Source organism: Rattus norvegicus, chromosome X (assembly GCF_021556685.1).
Source record: "Rattus norvegicus strain SHRSP/BbbUtx chromosome X, alternate assembly SHRSP_T2T, whole genome shotgun sequence".
Taxonomy (NCBI): Eukaryota; Metazoa; Chordata; class Mammalia; order Rodentia; family Muridae; genus Rattus; species Rattus norvegicus.
The window spans coordinates 75,062,501-75,076,096 of NC_141554.1; the positions used below are offsets into that span (position 1 = coordinate 75,062,501).

The 13,596-nt window shown below is 46.5% G+C and overlaps 1 protein-coding gene across 3 annotated transcripts in view; it reads left to right on the forward strand.

Annotated features, from left to right (window-relative positions):
- Nucleotides 1-13,596, forward strand: part of Nhsl2 (NHS-like 2) — a 239,526-nt gene that overhangs the window by 85,176 nt on the left and 140,754 nt on the right. For all 3 annotated transcript variants that reach the window (NM_001447009.1, NM_001447011.1, NM_001447010.1), the window contains 1 exon segment: nt 12,687-12,755. In NM_001447009.1, the coding sequence (NP_001433938.1) occupies nt 12,687-12,755 (69 nt within the window).

Consider the following 13,596-nt stretch of genomic DNA (forward strand, 5'->3'; position numbering starts at 1 on the left):
CCCGCCCCGCCTCCTTGCACCTACCTGTAAACTCTTGACTATCCTTAGTGTTCCTCTGTGAAGCCTTCTTGACTTCCCCAGGCAGGGTTGATCCCTCCATCCTCCGAAAACTCTAGCACTATCTTCCCTTCCCATCCTTGTCTGGATCACTCTATAGTGTTTGTTTTGCTCTCACCTCTCCTAACCTATGATTTTTCTTAGTGGCAAGGACTACTTCCGTCACCTGTGTACCCCCAGCACTAGCCCTTAGAGGGTGCCCAATACAAATCTATTGAAATAAGGGTGGGAATATAGCTCAATAGAGATTGGACCGAACATGCACAGAGCTCTCAGTTCAATCCCCAGCACCAAAGAGTGGAATCACGGGGGAAAACCAACAACGATGATATCAGCTTTTTTTTCTTTGCTGGAGCTGGCTTGTAGTGGTTAGTGACAGCCAATTGTTAAATATTTAAGAATGTGTGAGCCAAACGGTAAACATTCCATCGTTAAAAATGCAATTACGGGGTTGGGGATTTAGCTCAGTGGTAGAGCGCTTGCCTAGCAACCGCAAGGCCCTGGGTTCGGTCCCCAGCTCCGAAAAAAAAAGAAAAAAGAAAAAAAAAAGCAATTACACCAGAAACCAGAAGACAAACTGAAACTGAGGGACAATCAGCAAAATAAATGACCAAAAAAATATGCAGTAGGGGATCCTGGAGTGGATCCCAGCACAGAAAAAGGGCTGTGTAGGGAAACCTGGTCAAATCCCAGTGATTTTGTATGGTTCTGTGCCAAGGTTAATTCCCCAGTTTTGACAAATGCTTGATTATGCCAGATGTCAGCTGAAGGGGGAGCTTGGCGAAGGGTACACAGGGTCAAACCATACAGAAAAGAGACCATAAGTCTAAAAGTATCCTGGAATTAAAGTAAACTGTTAAACATACTAAATTAAATAAATCTGTAATTAGATAAATCACGTTGAGAACAAAGGTGATAAATATGACTTCTCGCTTCTTAATTCTCTTGAAGCTTTCCAGGTGAGTCTATGCCCTTGCACTTCTTGCTGTCCCCTGTGTATGCATGGCATGCTGCACCATAGCCCCTTACACTTTGTGCCATATTCATGTCACTTTGGAATCTCAAAATTGGCCCAAATGAGTGTATCTACATCATGGAAATCTGAAAGTGTCACAAATCAGGGCTGGGTTCTTGTGCTGGGCAATTGTAGTGGAGGCCCAAAGAAGTGGTGGAGGCTGTGTGGGCTTAGCATGCATGAGGTTCTGAGTTCCATTCCCAGAGGGAGAGGGAAAGGAAGAGGAAGGAAGAAGGAAGGAAGAGGAGAAGGAAGAAGAGGGGAAAGGAAGGAAAAGGAGAAAAGGAAGGAAGGGAGGATAAAATGTTAATAACATACATGAACGTGGAAAATGTGATGTGTCTGTTGCTGGTGACTTCATGACTAGCCCATGAGAGGAAATGATGCTGTCAGAAAGCATTATGATTTAACAAAGAAGTTATCACGATGACAAATCCGTGAGGGTGTAATGCTTCTTTATTGGTTCACTTTCTTCTTACTTAAGACTATAAGTGAACTATCTACCTAGAAAGTGCACTGGCCTTTCTACCACAACCAGAGTTTGGCTTTGAATAGAGGGCATCAGCAAGATCAATGAAAGCACCATGTGAGAATTAATTGGCCATATAAAATCTGCAGTAAAATCTATTTCATCATTGTTTATAAATTGTGTTTTGTTGTCTTATATGAGTAAATCTATAACTCTTATCTGCACACATGCGGATTTGATGAACTTTTTCCCTCTATCTTTATTAACTTGAGTATTTCTTATTTACATTTCGATTGTTATTCCCCTTCCCAGTTTCCGGGCCAACATCCCCCTAGCCCCTCCCCTTCCCCTTCTATATGGGCTTCCCCTCCCCATCCTCCTCCCATTACCACCCTCCCCCCAACAACCACGTTCACTGGGGGTTCAGTCTTAGCAGGACCCAGGGCTTCCCCTTCCACTGGTGCTCTTACTAGGATATTCATTGCTACCTATGAGGTCAGAGTCCAGGGTCAGTCCATGTATAGTCTTTGGGTAGTGGCTTAGTCCCTGGAAGCTCTGGTTGCTTGGCATTGTTGTTCATACGGGGTCTCGAGCCCCTTCAAGCTCTTCCAGTTCTTTCTCTGATTCCTTCAACAGGGGTCCCATTCTCAGTTCAGTGGTTTGCTGCTGGCATTCGCCTCTGTATTTGCCATATTCTGGCTGTGTCTCTCAGGAGAGATCTACATCCGGCTCCTGTCAGCCTGCACTTCTTTGCTTGATGAAAAGTTTTTAGAACACTGCTAATCCCAGTGACTCACTTTGTCCTCATTTACATTGAAGAAAGGAATATCCATACCTTCTCTGTGCCAGGCCACACCATCCCTTTATATGGAGACCTTGAGGTTGCTCTTTGGCTTCGCACATAAAGGCATCGTGGTCCCTATTTTACAAATGGGGCTATTGAGACCCAAAGAGGTTAAGTGAGGAGTCCAGGAATAAAACACTACTTATGCCTGCATCCAAAGCCAGTTATTTGTTCTTGTTATTCCTGTAACCAATTACCATAAATGTAGCAGCTTAAGGCAATACAAATGTATTATCTTATGGGTCTGGAGGTCAGAAGTCTAAAGCGATCTGAACTCATACTTGTGTGGTGAGTGGTCTACTTACTGAAACATCTCCCCAAACCTATGTCATCTTTTCGATTAGCAAATATTGTTGTACATAATGATAAGTTTTATTATTGCATTTTCATATATACACACATATGAAGTTTTTTTTTTATCATAGTCATGCCCTGTTACCTTCTTCTGTTCCTCTCCTATTCTTGCTTATCCTTTTCCTCCTCCCTGACATTGCTCTTCTGTGTTCAGGTTTCTATTTGTTTGGTTTTGATGACCCAATGAGTTTCATTAGGATTGTTCACAGGTTTATAGGTACCAATGACTACACCACTGAAGAAAAGATCTCTCCCTCTCTCAGAGTCTTTAAGCGCCATAGATTTTCAAGGAAGTGGGTACCTCATGATCCCCTGTCCTAGAGCTACCATTATCTGCCTGTTGGTCCTAGGATGGTGCCTCAGGTCTTTCTCCTCCCTTGACAGGATGTTAACAGACCCAATCTTGTGCAGGTCTTGTGCCAGTAATGGTAACTGCCGTGAGATCAAGGGCCAGACAACTGTGCCATGTTCCAAGACAACATTTCACAGCACTCTCGCCCCACCCTCCCATCCTCCAGCTCTCACATTCTTTATGCATCTTCTGCCAGGATGTTCCCCGAGCCTTGGAGGAGGTGATATAAATGACCTATTTATGGCTAAACCATCACTTATCCTCAATCACCCAGACCAGTTATGGGCCTCCTCAGTTACCTCTGAGCACTGTCAAAAGAAGTTTCTGTGACCAAAGCTGGTCATTGATTAATCTATGGGTATTGATGAATACTATGGGTATTCATATTATTATTTATATGGTAATTTGATGGGTACAACTTGCCCATTTAGCAAAAACAGTACCAGTAGCTTCCTTACTAGGACCTTTTCAGTCATAGGCTTTTGGCCAAGTTGCCAGTAGCAGACATAGATCCCCTCCTGTACAGTGGACCTAAAGCTGTGTTTAAAGTTTCTATGGAAGACTCTGTTTTGTCTTTCCCAGCTCCTAGAAGTTGCCTACATTCCTTGGATTCAGAACCAGCCATGGTTGGTCAAGTTTTTGTCACACCCCATCTCTGCTTCTGTTCTGTCCTCACACCAGCCTCTACCTCTTGCCTTTCTCTTTCACTTTAGAAAGACCTCCTTTTAGCCAAGAGCAGTCACTTGATAACCGTAATAACTAACCCTTGTGCCACGTGCAAGCCTTAGTTTCCTTAGTCTCTTGTCCATTCCTTCCTTTCCCCAGTGACAGAACAGTGTGGGAACCTCTGAGCGCTGTGATGGTCTTTACCACGTTGCTGCTGACCTGGGACCACATTCTGAGTCTGCTTCTAGTCACCAGCCATGGTCAGCCTTGTGCGTCTTCTATCTTCCCAGGTTTTCATATCACCCTATTCTTGGAAGGGCCATGGCCTTAGAAGGTGTCTTTTCTCTTGCCAGTGTCTGACTCTTGCCAAGGGCACAGTCAGTCTGTCTGAGCTTAGTAGTCCTCTGCATGCTCCTTCAGGCTCAAGCTCTGTAAGCAACAGTTGCCCACCTTTCTCACTCTCTCCACAGTGAGCTTCCGCTTCCAGCCATGAGAAACCTCACCTGTGAGACTGTGGTCAGAAGTCACTCATGCCCCAGAACATGACAGGTACATCACACCACAGCTTGTTTCTGTCATTGGTCTTGCCAAAAGCTGTTCCCTTCTATATGCCAAATTCATAGCCACCCTTTGAGGCACGATCTGAATTGCTCCTTGATATGGGCGTACTTAATTTTTTTTTAATTTACTTTTATTTTTTCACAGTTCTTTGTATATGTGAAAGTGTGCATATACACACATATGCTACAGGGCATGTGTGGAAGTCAGAGGGGGTATGGCAATTGGTTTTCTCCTTTTCACATCAGTAGCACTTATTTTGACAAACAGGTAATTTTACCATTATGGAGAAGCCACAAACTGGTGACTACCGGGCTAAGTAATAGCTACCGATTGTGTCCCAGAACAATTAGTAATCTTTTCATGTGGTTTGGATTTCTGGCTCCTTTTGAAAAACAGAAAAATCTGGTAATACTAGATGTGCATTTCCACAGGACAGTGGGTAACTGGAATGGGATGGTGGCTTCCCCTTTAGCTAGAACACATGTTGCCCAGCCCTTCACAGTCCCCACCAGTCCTTATTATATTTCCCCACCTTTCTTCACTATTCTGTCAGCTTGGCTCATAAAGGCATTTGAAATATCTTATCTGAACTATTTCATTCATGCCCAAGTTCCCACATATACCGGTGATCTCGTATGTATATATGAAACTCTTTGAATTTCTTTTGTTTCTCTTATGCTGGTACAGACATAGCAGACTGTTCCATCAATACTGAGATGAAACAATTTTCCTTTAGGTGATTTTTTTTTTCATTTTATGTGTATGGATGTCTTGCCTGCATGTATGTCTGTGCACCACGTGTGTGCTTCTAGGTAATTTTGGAACGTGTATGAATTTACTTTCGTAGCACAGAAAGGCATTATAAAAGTAGCACTTATTGACAGGATCTCACATCCCTGAGTCAGAGGAGCACTGTGTGAAAAGCAATATTGCTCCCATGTCACAGAGGAAAACTGAGGTTCAGAGAGCTACACAGTAGGGTTGGAGCCGTATACCTGACGATTTCTGTGGTCTTTGTTGTATAAAGAAGCTTCTGGAATGGAGAGAAGCTGCCCCTAGACTCTCTTAGAAAGAGAGCACAGAGTCTGAGAGGTTTTTCTGCTTAGACAGAGATCAGGCATGTGTCATGCACCTGCTCTGTGCCTCCCGCTCTCTCCGGAACTCTAAGCCTCGAGGTAACCCACTGAAAAGGTGAAACAGATGAAGCCCAATCTATCGCTGCTGGGATTTGGGGCCCATTTGATGCGTCACATTTGATTCTGTCACAATTGACAGAAGAACCTTGCCTGTGTGTGCTCAGAGCTTGCTATTCCCGCATGCCGTCGCTGGTGTGTGGGGTGGGGTGGGGAAACAGAGAAATTATGTGTGGCTAATTGTGCAGCAGCAAGCAGGAAGGAATGTGCGAATGCCAGGGGCTCCCACTGGGGCAGCAGTCTGGTGTCATGTGTTGCTGAACAGCTGCAGAAAAACTTGTCTGGACCCCTTGGATGCAGAGGGGTGGGTCTGGCAGACTTGGGTTGTGAGGAACTTTAGTGGCAGAAAGGATTTATAGGAAGCAGATATTTAGAGTCTAGAAACTTTTCTCTGGAACCTTTGTCCGCTTTCTTTACCACCCTGTACCCTCTAGTCACCTCCGGCTCTAGCCATGGCTAAGAAAGGAGCTATGTAGGAAGACCTCAGCCGCAGGGCCAAAGCATTCAACACATGACACCCACCTAACCATTTTAGGGTCACCAAAATGTGCCTGCTCAGCTTGGTGCATGTGCTAAACCTCTGGACCACAAGCTCCAGGCCAACCATGAAGTGGGGAAAGGTAGGTCAGAATAGAGTGAGGACGCTAGAGGCTCAGGTAAGAGATTGTCTTTCGGACTCTATGGGAAGGAAGCCCAGACTCCATGGTCCAAGCACCTCCTCTGGTCCTAGAAGCACACACTTAGTTATCCACTCAGTCTCTTTGAAATCACATGGCTTATCTCTTTCTGTGTGAGAAGGCGAAAGGAATGTTTGCCTATGTATCATCATGATGCATCTAAATAATAAACTATTATGTTCTCTCTCTCTCTCTCTCTCTCTCTCTCTCTCTCTGTGTGTGTGTGTGTGTGTGTGTGTGTTTTACTAGGGATGAAACCTAGACTTCCCACATGCTAAGCTATGTCTGAGCTATTCTCCAACCCTATTCATTACTTCTTATTGAGGGTCCTTATGAGTCATGTGCTAGTCTAAGATATTTAAATTCATAATTTATTTAATTCTTAAAAGAAAAAGATCAAGAACTTGAGTTAAGAGAGGAAGACTAAAAGACTAATTCATGAAAGGTCACCCAGGGCCAGCATGTGCTTCGTGCAAAGCCATCGTACCACCTGCCAGTCCCACTTGATATACAGGAAGAAAATGGAATTTAGGAGGTTCCTAGCATCTAGGGCAGGCCTAGATTGTCCTCTTCTGTCTCTGCTATTTAGCTTGCTGTGTGACCTTAAGCACATTACTCAGCCTCTCAGCTGGCTGGAAATGTCAGCATCCCAAACCTTTGAAAGTCTATACTGTGAGAAGCAGTATTCGTAGGAGATGGTAGAGGGGAGGAGACTTAGAATGCCCAGACACAAAGAATGGGAAGGTGACCTGAGTGTGCCTTGGCTTTACGAGGTGGAAGCGAAGAAGGCCTGGAAAGGAGACTTGTCAAAGTGGATATAGCTCTCACACACCACCCCCTCAGCAGCCATTCTGTGAGTAGCCACATGGATCAGGTGATCATGATGACCAGGTTCAGCAGGCACACCTACACAGTGGGCTGCTGCTGCCACCTAGGGGACAGTGGTGACCCAGTGCTTGGCCCGTACAGAGCTGTGATTCAACCACTTGCTGCACATTCCCTGTCTCCTGCTGGTTTCCGGAGTGGAGTGAGACAGCCTGGCCCTGTTCAGGGATGGGGAGGGGAGTGAGGCAGAGCGTCAAGTGCCGCCTCTGTTTGGGGAGTTATAAATAAATCCATCTGGAAGTGTTTGGGGCTGTGAGAGCTGGGGGCTGGCCCTGCAGTTCAGACCATGTGGCACATATTTCCATCCACACCAGCCCCCCAGTCCCCAGAGACTGTCTGAGCCGAGCAGGAACGTCTCAGGCCCCACCTCAACTACCAGCCCCCACCCAGGCCTCCTCTACTCCGGTGCAATCCACAAGATCGTGACTGAGCAGTACTCTGAATTATTTCACTGGCCCCTCGATGCCTGATGAATGAATGATTTTTATAGTCCAGCGTTAGGCAGAACATGTGATGGAAGTGAAGCATGCTGGGTTTTTAGGATTACCTTAGCAGGCAGCTAAAGTTGGTCCAGGTATAAAGGCCCTCCCAGGGTGTACCTGTCCCTTTGTCTCTAGCCGTCAGCAGTATGATGCTCAGTCAGAATGAAGCCATGAAATGATTTATTAATGTCTTAAGCACTTAGTGCACACCCTCCTGTGCTAGACAAGGAAGCTAGAAAAGGGCAGCTTCAGAGAACTTGAACTCAGAGTCAAGTTGCCTCTTATCCATGGGGTGACAGCTCTGAGACACCTAGTGAGTGTCTGTATTTTCTTTTCCTTTCAGAAAGCCCTATGACAAGGCTCAATTGATAAACTAGTCAAGGAGAAGAGTAACAATAATTAATAAACAGAATCATGGCCATAAACTTCTATTCAAAGTTAATTTGAAAAATTCACAATTATTTCTCAAAGTTTTTCATTGATACTTTTAAACTACAATGTCCAGTAAGTAGGAGAAACTTCAGACAGTAAAACTGTGTGTGCAGTGTGCAGTGTGGCTGCAGGGTAGGGACGACTGCACTGTTGGCAATTGAGGTTAGACAGTTCTTTGCAGTATGAGACTCTCCATTGCAGCGTGAATCACTCAGTGCCGTGACTTCTTGGCCCAAAATGGCAGTTGTACTCTGGAGCCACTGTGACAACTAGACATACCTCTACACATTTCCAGATAATTCCAGTGGACAGAAGGGACAAGCCCTGGCCGCAGGTCATTTGGAAGGAACTTGGCAATAGGAAGTCGAGAGGAAACTTTTCCAACATGAGATGCTAAGCAAGCCCTCTGTGTTGACAAGTACATTGGTGCTATAGCACTGGGAAGTTGGGTTTGCCCCAATGGTATAAACTAATCCTTAATTGCTAGATCAGATCCCAGAAGCCCACAAGACCACAGTCCTACCAAACTGGATTAGAACCAAGAAGCAAGCACAAGCATGGCAGTTAGGGACCTGTTGGTGACATGATTACTTGGGAATATCCACAGGCTACTGCAACCCAGCCCCGGGGACAGATGGCAGATTAGGTAGGTGTTGTTGGATGAGAATACACTATAGTAGAAGTTGCAGTGGAGGCCTGAGCTCCATTAAAATGGCCACAGGTTAAGGTACTGGTGTTACCTTACCTGTATTGCCCCCTTCCACCAAGAGATGACCACTCAGATAGAGTTCATAGCCAATTGAAAGTCTTTATTCCAGCTGGCTGGAAGCACACTTAGGTATTTGGGACCCAAGCATAGCCTCGGGTGTTTAGGGTAAGTGGGTTTTAAAGGTAAAAAGCACATAGTGGTACCTCGCTCGGCAGCTGCAGTGGGAGGTCTGCGCAGACAGACAGTTTAACTGAAGCTAAGTTGGTAGCTGCGGCATCTAGACCTTGGGTTCCTAGAACAGAGTTAGATAATTTCCACAGAACTCTCTATCAAGGACATCAGATTCTAGTTAAAACTAAAATGGTCTCAGCAAAATACAAGATGGAGGAAGCTCTGCCCTGTCCTGGCCTGTCACACTGGAAAGGGTGAAGAATGACAGCAGGATACAGGCCCATCATACAGCACGCGGGCACTGTGCTGTCTCTTCTCTGCCCCATGCTCCCCATTCTTGGCGTGAGCATCCTCATCCAGGGCTTCATCTTGAATTAGAGCCATGTCAGCATAATCCTGACTATCTATTTCTGTTTCTCTGCCCTCTGGAATAATCACTTTAGTTGTACAGGGGATAGAATCCAAGGCTCTCCATAGCTGGACAAGTCAAACACTCAGCCAAAATTAAGTCCTGGCTTTCACCACATCCTACCAACATTCACCAGTGCCATCTACACCACTCACCAGTGCCACCTTGCAAATCTAGCCCCTATCACCTATCATTCTGGTCACTTAGTTTCTGGTAACTTTTCCAGGCTCCCTGCTTTTCTTGGTCCCAGATCTTACTGTGTAGCCAATGCTAAGCCTACACTGCCCTTTGTTCCTCATGACCTTACAATCATTCTTTGGACTTTCCTCTTTGCAGTGTGAATGCTTAGGATCCAAGGTCCAGCTGAAACGTTTGTCTTTAGGAAAGACTTCCACAACCCCTGAGACAAGCAGCCACTCCCCCACTCTGTGGTCAGTCTCTGCTGGTAAGGGCATCTGCCAGGCCTCATTTGGCTTTGCCATCCTCCTCAACCCCCAGTGGGGACAAAGGGAAGGTGCCCCTGGCACTAACAGAGTGACCCAGCAATAAGATTCTCTCCCATTAGGCCATTCTTCATAGTTGTTTCCCTGTGACTACTATATTTGGATGAGGGTTTTTGAAAGGGCCAGTGAAGGAAAGGCTGAGATGGAGGGCCAAAGCCAGGGACAGAGAAGTGGGGGAGGGGTGGAAAAGGAAGAGCAGAAAGGATAGAGGAGAAAAGGGGAGGGCAGAGGCCCTCTTGCAGGTTCCAGGCAAAGGGCACCCTGGCAGCACACAGTGGGGTAAGGAAGGTTCTGGAGATGAAGACAATTGCTGTGGTGGGTCAGCCAAGTATACAGTCATTAACAGGCATTAGTGCCCTTCGGTGGCAAGCATTTCATGGGACCATGTCCTGCTAGGACCAAATGACAGTCAACCAGGACACCTCTTAGTAAAGAGCAGAAGAAGCATCGAGGTAAGAGCTGCCAAGCTCCTCAGAGAACTCTCAAGGGCTCCAAGGGCTACTGGAACCCCAGAACTTCCTTACTGCAGAAGCCCCACTCTTGCCTAGGAAAGGTAGACACAGGGAGAGAAGAGACAAATGCTAAACAGCCTCTTCCAGACACGCGTGACGTGCAGAGCTCATTTGACCTTTACTATGCCTCTGTGAGGTACAGAATGACTCCATTTTTGAGATCAGAAAACTGAGGTCCTGACTGGGTTCAGAGTACTGCTCAAGGACACCCGCTTGAGAGAGTTGGACTCAGGATTCTAATGTAGGTTATCCTTCCCTTGATGAGTGGGCCAAGAGCCAGAGGCTGGCAGCAATTTGATCTCCATCCTTTCTGGCTTTGGCTGTGGGGCTCGTTTCTTTGGATTGATTTATGTAAGTGTAAACAAAACAGCAGTTGTTTTCCCTAGCTTTGGAATGGGCCCTCAGAATCATGTGCTGTCCCCCACTTCCCAGCTGGAAACCTTTGCTGAGGGGTTCATGAATTCGAAGCAGAGCTTTTAACATGAGAATCTGTAGTGTGCACAGAAACATGCAGGGTGCTTTTTGTCATGATATACACCCAAACGTGGGCGTGTGCAGCCTGGGGCCAGGCTTTCGGTCCGCCTCCCTCTCAGCAACCTCACCAGTATATAATATGACTGATGCTTGCCTGGACTCCCAGGCCCCCTCTCCTCCTCCTTTTTAATTTCTTTCAGATGTCTCCTCCACACTGTCCCCACTGTGGTCCATTGCTTTCGCTCAGTGGGTGATGGATGCTTTCTGTCTGTTGGCAGCTGTGAATGACAGGAAGTTGGACAGGGCAAATTGGGACAGCTTTTCTTGGAATTCTCATGTTTATGTGGTTAGGCTAGCTCTTGTAGGTAGGCCTATGCCAAGGGCCCAGTGAAGGGGGCAAAATAGCATGTAGCCCCAGGAATGGCTTGGTTCTGAGGTGGGACACGTTAGCTAGGAAGCCCATGATGGCTGTTTTCTGGACTTGCTGTACAGTCAGGAATAGAGTAGAACCCTCTGAGTTTCTCAGGGTTGTGTGTCCTGGATGAGGACTGTATATTAGGATGCTCCTGGTATGCAGAGACCTCCTGAAATCTTGCCGACAACAGAACTCACATTGATTTGCACAATGACACGCAGAGGAACGAGTTACTGGTCCTGGGTTGGGGTTTGTGCTCTGGCAATCTTCGTGGGGGCAGGATGCCTCAGAAACACCTTGAGAACCTATTTAGCAGAGGGGTAAGAGAAAGTGGATGTAACTGAGCAAAGCATGCGACACGCACAGGAGAGATGCCGTAATGGAATCCACCATTCTGGACTGTTGTTGTAAAAATATAAAAATAAAAAGGAGTAATTGTCTTTTACCCTGCTAGGTCCGCGCCGCGGTGTCCCAAGATATCTGCTAGATATCTTGGCCGAAACACATCCCAGCCGCACACTTCCCTACACTCAAACCCTCACATAAAAGAACACACAACACAATAATCTTAGCTCCAATTGGTAAGATATAAATGCCCACTTAAACATACAATGCCCGGTACTATCCATCCCTTGAGAACATTCATAACAACCTGTAAACACACAGAGCAGAATCTTAACATCACCTGCCATCTTGTCCTGCCACGGCTTCTCAGCCCCTCTCCTCCACCCTGTCTCCTCCTCTCTCCCCTCGTCTCCTCCTCTTCCTTCAAACTTCTCTCCCGCCCATCCTTCCTTCTCCTCCAATGACAGGCCTCCTTCTATCCTGTACCTGCCCCTCACCTGTGACATCATCCTACACTGGACAGTTAGTGTGTACAAGTAAAACTAAATAAAATATATGGAGAGTAAAACCAGTACTTAGCAGAACCCAAATAGAAAGTTTGTAAGTTTGAGGCCAGCCTGGGCTACACAGCAAGGTCCTGACTCAGCATGCATGAGACGGACTCAGGTCCTCTGCGTGCATGTTATTGTTGTATAGCTTGGTCTTCCTGTGTGACTCCTCACAGCGGGAAACGGGCCGTCTCTGACTCTGTTGCCTTTCAGACCTTTTCCCCCTACTGGGCTGCCTCATTTAGCCCCAATAGAAGAAGATGCACCTAGTCTTACTGCCACTTGATATGCCAAGGCTGGTTGATATGGATGGGAGGCCTTCCCTTTCCTGAAGAGAAGAGGAGGGAGGAGACGTGGCATGGGCTGGGAGGAGAGGAGGGAGAGGAAACTGCAGTTGGCATGTAAAGTTAATTAATTAATTAATTAAAAAGTCCTGACCCAAAAATCCCCAAGTCTAAACAACAAAGAATGCATCCACTTCTTACCACACTCTGTGGTCCTCTGCATATCTGTTATGTTTGTGTGCCTGTAAGAGTGGGGTGCAGCCATCATAGAAGCCCTGCACAGAAAGAGCCCTCACCTCACTGTCTCTTTTCTTCCCGTGTCCTTACAGGTGCCTGCCACTGGGTGAACAGGACTCGCAGCCTGAGGGTGAGGGAGCTCGTGGATGTAGCCAATACAGGTCAGGACCAAACTGTGTGGGGAGGGAGTGAGGATATAAGGAGGAGCAAGTGGACAAAGGCCAGGCGAGCTGCCTGTCCTGGTAGCTGGCTTCTCCACTTCAGCCACCACCTTTTCTGGGCACATTTCTTGATTGCATTTCTCATTCCCTATCACCCCTTGCCCCTTTTCCATGCCGCCATTTACTTAATAAAGTAAACGCCGTTTACTCCATAAAGTAAATTCCTCATTTAGCTTGCCCATTGCCCTACTCAAAGAATGGGAGATCCAGGAGAGTAAAGACTTTGTTTCATACCCTGCTATTGTTGCCCTCTGGCACATAGTAGGTGCTCAACAAACATTGAATAAATGATTGAAGGGTTGCACTGGCTCGGGCCACCCAAGGTGAGTCTGTTCCTAGCCTTTCGTGGTGTATTGTGGACATCCAACCCTTACTCAGCCTGCTGGTATTGATTTCTTCCAAAAAGGGAGAACCACTGCCATGTCTTCAGGTGGGAACACTTTGTCAACCTTAGCCTGCTGTGTGTTATTTAAGTGGTTGTTGGAAGCTGTGGGGCATTGGCCCTTCCTCAAAGACACCCTCTGCACTAGTGGACCTGCTTCAAAACAAGGAGGATTGGAGCCACTTCCTTCAGGCTCAAGGGCTGGAGGCCTGGAGCTATGTCCCCTGCCATCATGCTAATGAAATGGGTCAAATCCAGATGAGAAATGCAGATCTGAATTCCTACAACACTGCAGTTATGTCAAGGATGTTTTAATGACACAAACACGACGAATATATGCTCAGCAATGTTGGTGTGGTTCTGGTGCTGGTGATGGAACACAGTACCTTGTGTGTGCTA